This window comes from Oncorhynchus clarkii, chromosome 21 (genome assembly GCF_045791955.1).
Source record: "Oncorhynchus clarkii lewisi isolate Uvic-CL-2024 chromosome 21, UVic_Ocla_1.0, whole genome shotgun sequence".
Classification (NCBI taxonomy): Eukaryota; Metazoa; Chordata; class Actinopteri; order Salmoniformes; family Salmonidae; genus Oncorhynchus; species Oncorhynchus clarkii.
In genome coordinates, this window is record NC_092167.1 from 40,388,659 (window position 1) to 40,404,472 (window position 15,814).

The 15,814-nt window shown below is 39.4% G+C and overlaps 1 protein-coding gene across 1 annotated transcript; it reads left to right on the forward strand.

The window, feature by feature from the left end:
* The first annotated feature begins 3,434 nt into the window (after positions 1–3,434).
* On the forward strand, positions 3,435–13,654 carry LOC139379225 (homeobox protein HMX1-like). Its single transcript, XM_071122030.1, has 3 exons — positions 3,435–3,499; positions 5,595–5,698; positions 12,802–13,654. Exons 1-3 carry the CDS (start codon positions 3,435–3,437, stop codon positions 13,410–13,412), a joined length of 780 nt encoding a protein of 259 aa, XP_070978131.1. The 3' UTR covers positions 13,413–13,654.
* The last annotated feature ends 2,160 nt before the right edge of the window (positions 13,655–15,814 follow it).

A 15,814-nucleotide genomic window follows, 5' to 3' on the forward strand; every position in this document is an offset into this window, starting at 1 on the left:
CAGTAGTGGAGAGGGTAGCAAGTTTTAGCAAGTAGCAAGTTTTAAGCTCCTCGGCATACACATCACAGACAAACTGAATTGGTCCACTCACACAGACAGCATCGTGAAGAAGGCGCAGCAGCGCCTCTTCAACCTCAGGAGGCTGAAGAAATTCATCTTGTCACCAAAAGCACTCACAAACTTCTACAGATGCACAATCGAGAGCATCCTGGCGGGCTGTATCACCGCCTGGTATGGCAACTGCACCGCCCTCAACCGTAAGGCTCTCCAGAGGGTAGTGAGGTCTGCACAACGCATCACCGGGGGCAAACTACCTGCCCTCCAGGACACCTACACCACCCGATGTCACAGGAAGGCCATAAAGATCATCAAGGACATCAACCACCAGAGCCACTGCCTGTTCACCCCGCTATCATCCAGAAGGCGAGGTCAGTACAGGTGCATCAAAGCTGGGACCGAGAGACTGAAAAACAGCTTCTATCTCAAGGCCATCAGACTGTTAAACAGCCACCACTAACACTGAGTGGCTGCTGCCAACACACTGACACTGACTCAACTCCAGCCACTTTAATAATGGGAATTGATGGGAAATGATGTAAATATATCACTAGCCACTTTAAACAATGCTACCTTATATAATGTTACTTACCCTACATTATTCATCTCATATGCATACGTATATACTGTACTCTATATCATCGACTGTATCCTTATGTAATACATGTATCACTAGCCACTTTAAACTATGCCACTTTGTTTACATACTCATCTCATTTGTACATACTGTACTCGATACCATCTACTGTATCTTGCCTATGCTGCTCTGTACCATCACTCATTCATATATCCTTATGTACATATTCTTTATCCCCTTACACTGTGTACAAGACAGTAGTTTTGGAATTGTTAGTTAGATTACTTGTTATTACTGCATTGTCGGAACTAGAAGCACAAGCATTTTGCTACACTCGCATTAACATCTGCTAACCATGTGTATGTGACAAATAAAATTTGATTTGATTTTTTTTTGATACCATCATTACGTTTGCAGACGACACGATGGTGGTAGCCCTGATCATCGACGTCAATGAGACAGCCTATAGGGAAGAGGTCAGAGACCTAGCAAGTGTGGTGGCAGTATAACAACCTCTCCCTCAACGTCAGCAACACAAAGGAGCCGATTTTGGACTACAGTAAACGGAGGGCCGAGCACGCCACCATTCACATTGACAGGGCTGTAGTGGAGTGGGTCGGGAGCTTTAAGTTCCTCTGTGTCCTCCTCACTAACAATCTATCATGGCCCACACACACCAATACAGTCGTGAAGAGGGCACAAAAATGCACCTTTCCCCTTAAGAGGCTAAAAAGATTTGGCATGGGCCTTCAGATCCTCAAAAAGTTACACAGCTGCACCATTGAGAGCAGCTTGACTGGCTGCATCATCACTTGGTATGGCAACTGCTTGGCATCCGACCGCAAGGCGCTACAGAGGGTAGTGCGTATGGCCCAGTACATCACTGGGGCCGAGCTCCCTGCCATCCAGGACCTCTATACCAGCCTCTATACCAGTGTCACCCAAGCAGTACCGATGCGCCACATCTGGAGCCAACAGGACCCTAAGCCATATGACTGTTAAATAGTTATTTAAATAGTTAACCAAATAGCTACCCAGACTTTCAGCATGCTTATTTTTATATTTTTATTGTATTTTTTAATTTAACCTTTATTTAACTAGGCGAGTCAATTAAGAACAAATTCTTATAGAGAAGGGCTCTCAACATGTACTGCACTGACACAAATGTCTGATGACTGGTTGAAAGATATTGATAATAAGATGATTATGGGTGCCGTACTGTTAGATTTCAGTGCAGCCTTTGGCATTATTAACCATTATGGCTTTTCAACCTCTGCCATATTGTGGATTCAGAGCTATCTATCTAATATAACTCAGAGGGTTTTCTTTAATGGAAGCTTCTCTAATGTTAAACATGTAAAGTGTGGTGTACTGCAGGGCAGCTCTCTAGGCCCTCTACTCTTTTCTATTTTTACCAATGACCTGCCACTGGCATTAAACAAAGCATGTGTGTCCATGAATGCTGGTGATTCAACCATATATGTACTGTATTAGCAACCTGTCACCCTGACCTTAGATATCTCTGTTTTCTATATATTTTGGTTAGGTCAGGGTGGGACTAGGGTGTGTACTCTAGGGTTTTTTGTATGTCTAGGGTTTTTTGTAGGTCTAGGGGTTTTGTAGGTCATGGGGTTTTTGTATATCTATGTTGGCCTGATATGGTTCCCAATCAGAGACAGCTGTTTATTGTTGTCTCTGATTGGGGATCATATTTAGGCATGCCTTTTTCCCACTTTCTGGTATGGGATCTTGACTATGTGTAGTTGCCTGTCAGCGCTATAGTGTATAGCTTCATATTTCGTTTGGTATTTTGTTAGTTTGTTCGGTTATACCCACGTGGGTGACTGAAAGACGAACTGCTTTGCCAGTAGTCGTGGCAATACAATGAAAGTTTAGATGCGATCACCATATAAGTTAAACATGAAAAAGCCTGGAAGGAGGAGAGATGACTAGAAACGATTCGGTTGGCCGTTTTATGTGTGGATTAATGGTCGGAGTAGAGGTCCTTGAGCATTTCAGGTAAAATATCCCAGGACAAATTAGCTAGCAACAGCAAGCTAGCTAAATCGGACAAATTAACGTTAGCTAGCAAGTGCAAGCTAACTCGCTAAATTGCCATACATGTTTAATTATTTTCGACCTGTACACAAATGAATGTCATTGGTTCAGAGTTTGTTTTGATATTTGAACCTGCGTGTCGTGATCGCGTTTGGTGTGGGGGGGCAAAATAAATGTATGCACGATAGCACACGATGGCGCATGCGCGCAGCCGGTTTGGGTTCCGTGTTACACCACCAGACATGCCAACAGGGGTCTTTTCCCAGTCCCAAAATCCAGAACAAATTCAAGAACGTGTACAGTATTATATAGAGCCATTATTGCATGGAATTCTTTAGATACACCTTTTTGGGATAGGGGGCAGCATTTTCACTTTTGGATGAATAGCGTGCCCAGAGTGAACTGCCTCCTACTCTGTCCCAGATGCTAATATATACATATTATTAGTAGTATTGGATAGAAAACACTCTAAAGTTTCTAAAACTGTTTGAATGATGTCTGTGAGTATAACAGAACTCATTTGGCAGGCACAAAACTGAGAAAAATCCAACCAGGAAGTGGGACTTCTAAGGTTTGTAGTTTTTCAAAGCTTGGCCTACCGAGTACACATTGAGATATGGATGAGGTTGCACTTCCTAGGAAGTCACGGTTATTTTGTGTGTTAATGCCTTAACGTTCAGAAAAGTAACACGATCAATATGATTCCCTTCTTTGTAATTTTTGTTAATTGCAAATGTACATGATGATTCTTCCTAGGAAGTGCAACCTGGGATTCCTGAAAGTGCCTTCTGATGAAGATCATCAAAGGTAAGTGAATATTTATGGTGTTGTTTCTAACTTTGTTGATTCCAAAATGCCGGATATTCCCCTGGCTGTTTTGGGTTCTGAGCGCCGTTCTCATATTATGCTTTTTCCGTAAAGTTTTTTTTAAATCTGACACAGCGGTTGCATTAAGGGGAAGTCTATCTTTAATTCTGTGAATAACACTAGTATCTTTTATCAATGTTTATTATTAGTATTTCTGCAAAATCATCGGATTTTACTGCACATTACTGCACGTAAGGCGCCAATGTAAACTGAGATTTTTGGATATAAATATGCATATTATCGAACAAAACATACATGTATTGTGTAACATGATGTCCTATGAGTGTCATCTGATGAAGATCATCAAAGGTTAGTGATTAGTTTTATATATATTTCTGCTTTTTGTGACTCCTATCTTTGGCTGGAAAAATTGCTGTGTGTTTTTTCGACTTGGTGGTGATCTAACATAATCATATGTTATGCTTTAGCTGTAAAGCATTTTTTAAATCAGATATGATGGGTAGATTAACAAGATGTTTATCTTTAATTTCCTGTATTGGACTTGTTAATGTGTGAAAGTTGAATTTCGGAATGTTGTCGAGCTGTTCCGCTAGCGGAACCCCTGCGCTAGAAGGGTTAATGATTTCAAAAAAACTTTTCGGAAAAAGGATCATCTGAGTACGGCGCTCAGAGCCCAAACCAGCCAAAAGAAATATCTGCCATGTTGCTCAGTCAACATTAGTCAAAAATAGCATTATAAATATTCACTTACCTTTGATGATCTTCATCAGAATGCACTCCCAGGAATTGTAGTTCCACAATAAATATTTATTTTGTTCGATAATTTATGTCCATTTATGTCCAAATAGCTTCTTTTGTTAGGGCGTTTGGTAAACAAATCCAAAAGCGCGTTCAGGTCCAGTCGGACGAAAAAATCAAAAAGTTATATTACAGGTTGAAGAAACTTGTCAAACTAAGTATAGAATCAATCTTTAGGATGTTTTTATCATAAATGCTCAATAATGTTACAACCGGAGAATTCCATTGTCTGTAGAAAAGCAATGGAACGAGAGATACCTCTCATGTGAAATGCGTGTGACTGAGAACGAGGCCGCTGCCAGACCTCTGACTCAATCCCCTCTCATCCAGCCCCTCTTCACAGTAGAAGCCTGAAACAATGTTCTAAAGACGGTTGACATCTAGTGGAAGCCTTAGGATGTGCAAAGTAACCCATATCCCACTGTGAATTCGATAGGGACTGAGTTCAAAAACTACAAACCTCAGATTTCCCACTTCCTGTTTGGATTTTTTCTCAGATTTTTGCCTGCCATATGAGTTATGTTATACTCACAGACATCATTCAAACAGTTTTAGAAAAAAGTTTTAGAGTATTTTCTATCCAATACTAATAATAATATGCATATATTATCATCTGGGACAGAGTAGGAGGCAGTGTACTCTGGGCACGCTATTCATCCAAAAGTGAAAATGCTGCCCCCTATCCCAAAGAAGTTTTAAAGAGTTACCATCTCCTGAATTAAACTCTAAAAGGTCTTTACCTATCACATTGATAAACAGTCAATTTATTAATCACAACCTCGTATCATTTCATAATTCTGAACAGTCATAACCTCCTTGCATCTGCAGAAACCTGAGCCTTACTTATGATTCAGGACTACACAAATTGGTTTAATTATTTATTTACAAGCTAATTAAAAGGTAACACAGGATAAACATACATACTTAATACATTAAAAACAGGTCCCTAGCGGAATGCCACAACATAGCTGCTTGTAACAAAAGAGATGTAGAGGGGGGGCAGAGAGGGACAGAGACACCTAACATTGATACATTTAGAAACTACTTTCACTTACTGTAATCATATACTTTGCACACGAACCGCTGCTCTCTTTGAGTAAGAAATCATGAATGTATATACATGAAATACTGGGTTTGCACGCTTTGTAAGGCTCAGATTGTCCAAAAAGGGATCCAACAAGTCTTCTACTGTTGTTCTCCTCTGTGGTTGTCCGGTATCCAGTGACTTGCTGTGTAGTCCTGAACAGAATTACAGAGTTTATTTTCCTTCCATTAGCTCTCGAAGATGCTTCTTTGAAGATAGCCAGCCGGGTCGATGGTGTAACAAGATTCGTCTTCCTCTGATGAGGAGTATGAAAGATCGGACCAATGTGCAGCGTGGTAAGTGTTCGTCATTTATAATGAAAAGTCACTGAACACGAAAATACTAAATAACAACGTGAAAGACAGAAAACGAAAAAACAAAACAGTTCTGTATGGAGGAAACACAGACACAGAAAACAATCACCCACAACTCAAGTGGGAAAAACAGGCTGCCTAAGTATGGTTCTCAATCGAGACAACAAAACTGTCAAAATATTGTCTTTGAGTATATCAGAACTGATATTGCAAGCGAAAACCTGAGAAAAATCCAACCAGGAAGTGCCTAAGATAAACAAATCTCCCTGTTGCATTGCATGCCTTCCCTCCTTTTAAAGGGATATCAACCAGATTCATTTCCCTATGGCTTCCACATGTTGTGAACAGTCTTTAGACATAGTTTCAGGCTTTTATTCTGAAAAATGAGCGAGAACGATCACATCGCGTCAGTGGATGGCTGGGTGCCAACAGAGTTTTGCATGCGCAACAGCTTGGAGAAGACATTTTCTCTCTCTCTCTTATTGAAAAAGCTACGGTCCGGTTGAAATATTATTGATTATTTATTGTAAAAACAACCTGAGGATTGATTATAAAAAAACGTTTGACATGTTTCTACGGACTTTACGGATACTATTTGGAGTTTTCGTCTGCCCGTCATGACCTGCACGAGCCTGTGGATTTCTGAACAAAACGTGCCAACCAAATGGAGGTTTTTGGATATAAAAAGAATCTTTATCGATCAAAAGGAACATTTATTGTGTAAGTGGGAGTCTCGTGAGTGCAAACATCCGAAGATCATCAAAGGTAAGTGATTCATTTTATTGCTTTTCTGACTTTCATGACCAATCTACTTTGCTGCTAGCTGTTTGTAATGTTTTGTCTGCTGAGAGAGATGTCCTAACATAAACGCTTGGATAGTTTTTGCTGTAAAGCTTTTTTTAAATCTGACACGCCAGTTGGATTAACAACAAGCTACGCTGTGTTTTGCTATATTGCACTTGTGATTTCATGAAAATTTAATATTTTCAGTAATTTATTTTGAATTTGGCGCTCTGCAATTCAGCGGATGTTGACGAAAATGATCCCGCTAACGGGATGGGTGCGCCTAAGAAGTTAAACGTGCAGCAGCAGCTTGACGTCTTTCTGGTCTGCTATGTTAATTTTTTAATACATCATTTGTACAGTTTGTTCAAAAAGGCTGGTTCTGTCAGGCTGACATGCTCACTGACCTCACTCGGGGGTGTGACTTGTCACTAGTACAAAGTTATGTAAAACAATTATCTCTTATAGTTTCTCAAATCACATCCCTCTCTCAACTAAAATACTTTCATCCTTTTTCATATTACATGCACAAAGCAAAGTATGGAAACTTCATACATGTAGTGGGTATACTTTCCAAGTTACAGTATTTCCTTCATAACATTTTTAATGACATCACAAAATAACAAACAAAATTACATTAGTGTTCTATAGATTGCCTCTTACCATTCTCCACGTTCTATGTTAGAAATATTGTTCCAGTAGTTGCTTTTGAATGTATTAGAGTTAACGGCGGGAAAACGTATCTTGAAACAAAGGACATTCCTATGGTGAATATTGGAGATGGAGACTTGTATCTTCCCTCTTGATTTATGACAGGATGTGAGTTGGTAATCCCATCTAGTACGTTCCTCCCCCCTCTGCGGGTGAGAAGGGGTCTGAGTGAAGTTATTAATTGTAAACCTGATCTAACCTTTTTGGATTCTCGTGGACAGTCATGACAATTGCCATGTGAATGACAAAGCCTTATTTACTAATCAGACCCAGTGACCAAGCTAGCATAGCTTCCCTTCAAATGTACCTTGCTAACATTAAATGTTGGATGTCTGACTATTTTCTCCAACTCAATGATACGAAATCAGAGGTTGTTTTATTTGGCCCCCACCTTGCTAGAACCCAGATTGTAGGTAACCTTGGTCATTTGTCCACAAATGTAAAGCCTATGGCCAGAAACCTTGGTGTCTTCTTTGACCTTGACCCAAACCTTGCGCTGCATGTAAAGAAGATTGTAAAGACCTTTATCAGCTAAGAAATATAGCTAAAATCAATCATTTTATTTCAGTCACTGAGCTGGAGAAAGTTATACATGCTTTTATTTCCTCACGCCTAGATAACTGTAACTCTTTGTATACCTGTTTCAGTCAGAAATCACTCCATCAACTACAGTTAGTTTGAAATGCTGCAGCTCAGCTTTTAACAGGCACCATAAAATGTAACCATATTACAACTATTTTAGCTTCTCTACACTGGCTACCAGTCACTTTTAGAATATATTTTAAAATGTTATTAATCATGTTTAAGGCTAGTCTTGGTTTAGCCCCATTCTATATCTCTGATATTTTATCTCCCTACGAGCCAGGATGCAGCCTGAGATCCTCTGGCAAGGCACTGTTGACCATTCCAAAGTCTAGGTTGAAAATGAAAGGAGACCAGGCATTTGCCATTAGGGCAGCTAGACTTTGGAATGAGGTGATCATGGTCTGCCAGAGGAGATCATGGTCTGCCAGAGGAGATCATGGTCTGCCAGAGGAAATCACGCTTGAAGATTCAGTGGCTCTTTTTAAATCCCTGCTGAAGACACACTTTTATAAAGATGCTTTTAATGTATGATTTCAATGTATCCTCCTGTCTTTGTTTATTTGTTAGTACTTTTATTTTATTACATGTTTTTATTTTTTATTGGATTTTATTGGCTGTCGAAACATTGTTATTAAATTATTGCATCTGAGCTCCTAGAGTGTGTGGCTCTCCTTTTCTTTTTTTAAGTGAAGCACTTTGTTAGCTGTAATGAAAAGCACTATACAAATAAAGTTATTATTATAGAGTGAGGTTAGATTTAACCACAATTATTAGACTACAAATCTAATGTATATAAATTGTACAATGTGTTATTACACAAACTGCAAATGAGCATCACTGTTCTAAGTAGAAAAGTGTGCGTACATGCCTGCCTACTAGGTTTTAGACCCAGTTAAAGTAACTGTCCAGTGTTTCCAGATTTCGTTTAAATATGACCTATAATTAATTACAATAATGAGTTCAATAGTTTTCCTTCCAAAAATAGGTTTTAATGAAGTTGAAATGCAGCTTTTCTGTTTTGGAATGGGAGACAACTGCGTACCCTAACAACAGAATGGTGTATACCGGTCATTAAAAATATTTATGAGAGTAGACTGCTGATTGGTCAGCTCAGCCAATGAGCTAACATGACATCATGTTCTATGAGGAAATAGCAAGTATTTCTTAAACGGTCTGAGGTGGGGGTTTTTAAGTGGTTTTTTTCACCAATGTATGCTTTAACCACAAATACCAGTGTAGGATGAGTCAACAACATTATTTTGGGATGAGTTAACAGAATATTCACTTTTAAAAGTGAGATTTTCACTGGATAGTTACTTTAATGTAAAGTGCCAATGTATTTTTCACCTGTGTTTTTCTCTCAGTAATATATACAGCGAAGACACTGTATAAAGTTATAGTTGAGGTATTTTCACGCTGTATGATGATAGATTCCGCTGAAAGGCTATGCCGCCCTAGTCACACAGTCTCTAGGATGACCAACACAAGACGTCACGCAAAGAGCTGCAGACCCTGACATAGTATATATGCCATAAGAGCCCCTCTTAGAAATGAGTCATATGTTCTCAAGTCCAGCACGGGTGAATTGCACAATTAGTCACATCATATGTTTATCTTGAGACAATTATGAAAAAATTGGTGATGCGTGACGCCTGTAGGGTTATCACAGATCATATCACACTTAAAAACAAAACAAAAAGAATGTGTCAACTGACCTAATAGATGTTAATCCTACAAAGCACAGGAAATAAAGAAGATTCTGTTTTCAGAATTAGGTGGACAGAACTTGGTGGACCATCAACAATCCTAAATTCAACCAAAAAAATGACTGACACTTAGTAAGAAAGTACCCAATAAAACAAAAATACATATCAAGTCAATCTAAAATAACAAATTGGGAAAATATTTAATCTATGCATTGTATGGTGTCCAAAATGAAATTATAAACTGAGTGGTTCAAGCCCTGAATGCTGATTGGCTGAAAGCCGTGGTATATCAGACCATATACCAGGGGTATGACAAAACATGTATTTGTACTGTTCTAATTACGTTTGTAACCAGTTTATAATAGCAATAAGGCACCTCGGGGTTTTGTGGTATATGAACAATATACCAGGGCTAAGGGATGTATCTAGCCTTGCGTTTGAAAAGAACAGTCCTTAGCGGTGGTATATTGGCCATATACCACACACCCTCCTGCCTTACTGCTTAATTATTATTATTTTTAAACACATATCTGGCCATATGATAACACCCCATTCTCTACGAGGCAAATGTGATGTTAACCTGCATTTTAACCATAATAAAGAGATGATTAAAACAAAATATTGATTAGTAATGCACTTCATTAAAGGTTATAACATTCAATAAACATTTCGAACATTAATGGTGGGTTAGTTTTACTAAATTGTGTTTGCAACATTGTTTGGTGTTTTACTGGCCAAGTTTAGAGCATAATGTGGAATTGTAAATAAAAATTAAAAGTTATAAGCAATAGCAGAGTTTATGCAATGTTTATGATAATAATAATACTATACACAACTTTCCTAAACTGAATTTCATTGTTTTCCTAAAGACTTCAATTAAACATTAACACATACTTTTTATTTAACTATGCAAGTCAGTTAAGAACAAATTCCTATTTACAATGACGGCCTAGAAACAGTGCCTTGTTCAGGGGCAGAACGAGAGATTTTTATCTTGTCAGCTCGGGGATTCGATCTAGCAACCTTTCGGTTACTGGCCCCAACGGTCTAACCACTAGGCTACCTGCCGCCCCGATATTAATACAACATACAATAAAACATACTATACAATACACAACTTTTTTGAATTTTAGGCCCAATAAGAAATGATACTTCACATGCAGATTTGCATTATTTCTGTTCGTTTATTATATTAAAAAACGACTACGCAGGAAACCACTTGAATGTAGGCTACCCTGTCATAATAACCCTGCATTTACTATTAGTTTGGCTAAACAACTTGAAAGTTGATAGCCCTACAATAACTGCACAACTTGAAAGTTGATAGCCCTACAATAACTGCGATATCATTATTTGACTGAGATAACTTGGGACACATATTGGAAACCAACGTAGCCTAACTGTTAAACGTAGGCCAAATAAAAAACTAAAACATGTTGACTAAACATTACAACATAATAAGCCTTTTCAAATAGAGGAAAACTAGTCCCAGATCAATTGCTTCCATTTCCTGCTAAATAATGCCAAGTTATCATTGGCCATAATGACAAATAATGCTAAATTAATTCCTGCAATATCGAAATCATATACCTGTATTTCCTATTACCTTTTAGAGAATGGGTTTAAAAAATGCTTAGCTAAACTGAATTGATTGTGAAATGCTGTTGATATTCTATTGATATTCAATGAAATGCACGTGTCCACCCTCCTATCAATTGAATCATTATTGCACGAGAACGAATGCATGCATGCAAATATGGATGGACAATAAAGCTAGAGCTTGCATAGACAGAAGTAGCCAATAGGAGGTACTGTGTCATTCTCCAAGAAGTGGGCTCTTCTTCTACCATGCATCCCAGCCCGGGGACACAGCCGTATCTCTGCTTTGATTTGCTCCCTAATTGACCTAAATACAGTATATGAGAGACAGGGTCCCTCCAACCCCTCAAGGCAGACTAGAACACAGTGTAGTAGCTCAATGCGAGTAATTATCTTATTTTCTATAGTAATCTTGCTCGCTTCCCCCACTGTCCAATCGCAAGACGCAATTTCTTTGCTACGCTTGGATCTCGCGCGGTTGAATTTACAGTAGTTTATCTGCGGATTCTCACGGTCTCACACTCTTCACTCGAGCTCTCATGGATAGCTCGACAGACTTCGAAAGAAATAGTAGGCATAACTGAAAAAAGCAAAAGATACATCCAGTAATGTCTAAACAGCACGTAAGTATTTAAAAGTAATTTATTTATCGGTGACTAGGTGGTTTGAAAACGTCTAAATATGCTTGATAAGGAACCGGAGTCTCAACATCATGGTCCAACGTCAAGAAGCTCATCATTTTCAATTGAGAATTTACTTCGCTCTACTAGGACTACAGACAGGCGGTCTACGACCGAAGATGAGTTTTTTTTTAAAGAAACGGGACTGTCTTTCAACCAAGTCGCTGTCCTTGAGAGCCGCTGGGGCCAAGTGGAGCGTCAAGTGTCCTACTTTGGGTTAAACGCCCAACGCCTTGCTGAAGCCGGTTGCATCTCGGACTGGTGTGGGACATCGCCCAATAAAGCTTGCAGCGATTTACAGAGTAAGTGTCACTTTTGTTAATTGGCCCTTATGTTTATGCCTGTATGAAAGCGACATAGCCTAAACCCACACCAAACTGTAGCTTGCTTACTGCTAGCTAATAGCCTACACTGTTCAGGCTGATCCGCTCAACAAGGAGCATGTGAGGATAGCCTACGCATTTCCTCAAATAATGATGGTAAAAACAACGTGAACGAGCTGTGATCTACAATGCTTGGAGGTTTCTGTGCGTAATGTTTGCCATAATTTTCAATGGCAATACACAATAAATGGTGACATGGTAGTAAAAATAGACAACATTACATAGCATTTTTTTGTCATGCATAGCCCTTATATCATGCAACAAACCACAACAGCACTAGTGTATTCGCTCTTACCCGGTGCGTAAAACATCTCCATGCGGTTCCTCTTTACGCGGGGTATGGCACGCCACTCAAATAGATTTCAAACGTAACACTGATTTGGAAATTAAGTTTATAAACCAGAATTATGGTGTTTATACATTTGCAAGGCTACTGTGTTTCATTACAAGCTAGAGGTCATCGTTTTTCAAGTCGATATGTGGCCTGGACTACCATCGAAAAATGCAATAACGTATCAGGGTTGATATCATGATTGAGAGATGATCATGCACTTATTGATCTCTATTGGCCGGTGCGTAAAATGTGGCAGAAACAGTTTACCAATGGCATTCTTCACGATACTCCCCGTTTATTTCAGGTCCGCAGTGCCACTCCAGCAACTCAGATGACCCCGGATACTCCCTACCAACCAGCGACCGGGATTCCCCGGCTCTACCGGAGCCGGTGGAATACCACGACGAACGGAACGAGAGGACAGAGGGCAGTCAGACAGACGACAAGGATGACGAAACAGGATCCTCCTGCTTCGCGCGAGACGACAGTGTCACACCTGATACGAAAGCAGCTCGCAAGAAGAAGACCCGCACCGTGTTCAGCCGGAGTCAGGTGTTCCAGCTGGAGTCCACCTTCGACATGAAACGCTACCTGAGCAGCACTGAGCGGGCGGGGCTGGCCACTTCTCTACAACTTACCGAGACTCAGGTTAAGATTTGGTTCCAGAACCGCAGGAACAAGTGGAAGAGACAGCTAGCTGCCGACATGGCGTCCACGAGCATCTCCTTTTCGGCCCAAAGGATTGTCAGGGTTCCTATTATTTACCACGAGAACGCTTCACCTGGGACACTGAACGCAAACCTGGCACAGGTGTCGCCACCCTTAGTGGGTTTTTCGAGTACTGTGAATTTTCCCATCTCCCAGTTCACACACCCCATGTCTTTTATAAGATCACAAATGACAGGCCTAGTGTGAGGCACACATTATTGGTGTATTATATTAAACTAACAATTTAAGTATTGGACACAGTAGAGATAATCCCTTCAAGAGTTTATTGCTGAGGGTGACTTTATTGCAAATCACCAAGATCACAGCCACATTCATAAGGGGATGACACTCATTGAGCAACCTGTGTAGCATATAGCCTCAACTACTTTATTTTAATATGCAAGTTATGAGCATGGGGTTACTGGAACTGTATTATTTCATATTTCTTATTTAAACTGGGTTTCAGTTGACATTTTGTACACAAGAGTTGTCTGATCAATGTAAATAAAATAGATGAAGTGCACACCATGTTTCATGTTTATTGTGTTGACGAAAAGGCCTGCTTTGTATTCTCATAATTAGCACGAGGGTATATTAAGTTGATAATTAGTCTCATTGAGATTCTGTCTAACCAGTGGCTAGGCCTATGTCCATTGAAAATACACTGAAAACCTAATCCAACCGCAGTAATATGCATTTTCCCTTTCATAATACATAAACATTCACCAGGATATTTTCAAGGCCAAATTGTCTATGCCCCTGCATTTAGGCCTAATTTGCGAAATTCCACACCAATGTTGAGTAGACACAGATTTCTAAAGTGACGACTGAAAATACCTTTCATATAGATGATCAGTGTAATGGAACGTTTCACAGTTTTTGACACTTCGAATTGAATGTATAGGGAGGGTACTTATCATCAGACTAAAATTGTCAATAAAGTTGTGTAAAATGATTCATTAAATTAAATAGATTAAATTAACCACAGTAGAGATAATGGAAATATATTTTCGTCAAATTAGGAAATTGTAATAAAACATTTAGAATATAGGCTAATAGGCCTCATATCCTAACATAATAAATTAACCTATTACATTTCTCAAACATCAATCTCCCTATAGCTTTCTGATGTGTATGCTCAAAATAAAATGAAACTACAAGACGTAATTATGATTCATCTTTTGGAGAGGTAATATCAGTGCCCGCATAACGCATTAACGTTTCAATGCATATGATTAATGGGAGCAAAAGTGATAAAGTATAGGCCTACATAGCTGACTGGTTCATAACAGTCTCAATTGTATGAATGTGACCACTTCAAATCAAATCAAATGTTATTGGTCACTTACACATATTTTGCAGATGTTATCGCAGATGCAGCGAAATGTTTTGTTTCTAGCTCCAACCGTGCAGTAATACCTAACAATACAAAACACATATTGTTATCCACTCCATATAGGCCTAGAATATATATTTTAGCTAGCATATATGCCAACTCTTCATGTAATTCTGAAAACCATTGGTAAACATCTAAAGAAAAATCGTTTGGACACTATTTAACTGTATCGTGAATATTCCCCCGAAAACACAAGGAAACAATTCAGGAGGTTAACTCTAGTCTTGCCTAAGGATGCTTCCCGCCATCATCTGATATTTGGCGTCACGCTGCCTCGCAATCTCACCAATCAAAAACTGCTAAACCACAGTCTTCTGGTTCATTGAATAACGCTATCCTACGCCCTGGTGTAGTTGCAATCGAGGAGCAATGGTGCTTGGAGTATATCTAGGCTTCGATGTTTTTGGGAACTCAATTCACCATTTAGAACACAAGGAAAATTATACATTTCGGGGAATATGAACAAGGAGGCTATTCCCTGTCGGACTGCTTCATTGAAATTCACTATTGACAATATTCTTAATCTGAAGCAAAACAACAAGAGCAATTTAGACGCATATGATGCAAAAGGGCAGAGCGACACCAGGTGTACAAATTATTTTACGCCCCGATATGAGGACTACGATGTTCAGAGAAGTCATGAGTCAGACTACACAACCCACGAAACAGGTGAGCCCATATCTGGTTGTTTAAATAGCCCTTTAATGTTTTGCATTTGTTCATTCATGGTAAACAATAACAGCTGAGCAATTAAAACACTATCTAGCCCAGGCTACTTCAAAGTCTGAGTTATGTAATTTTTCATATTCCACTTACTGTGATCCAGTGGGTTTCACAGATTATATACGAGTTGGTGTCAGCATTGCATCAAAACAAGTTTTATCGCTTCATTTCACAGCGCAAACAAACAGCGCCCACCACGATGCAGCTTGTGTGCGTTCAGTCTGTGCGGAGGACGTCGACGCAACGAAGATGATTGACACTTGTCCAAGGACAGAGAGTACGAGCAGCTGCGACGACGTATCTGAGCAACATGAAGGAAACTCGAAAACCAAAGCAATTGCAAAGAAGAAAACACGCACGATATTCTCCAAGAGACAGATTTTTCAGCTGGAATCTACCTTTGACATGAAAAGATACCTGAGCAGTGCAGAACGGGCATGCCTGGCGAATTCCTTACAACTTACCGAGACTCAAGTGAAAATTTGGTTCC

Excerpts from the sequence above, each read along its gene's own strand:
- LOC139379225 (XM_071122030.1), top strand. The coding sequence starts at position 3,435 with ATGATTCTTCCTAGGAAGTGCAACCTGGGATTCCTGAAAGTGCCTTCT. Across the intron at positions 3,500-5,594 it reads TCTGATGAAGATCATCAAAG|CTCTCGAAGATGCTTCTTTG; the intron begins GTAAGTGAATAT and ends TCCTTCCATTAG. Across the intron at positions 5,699-12,801 it reads TCGGACCAATGTGCAGCGTG|GTCCGCAGTGCCACTCCAGC; the intron begins GTAAGTGTTCGT and ends CGTTTATTTCAG.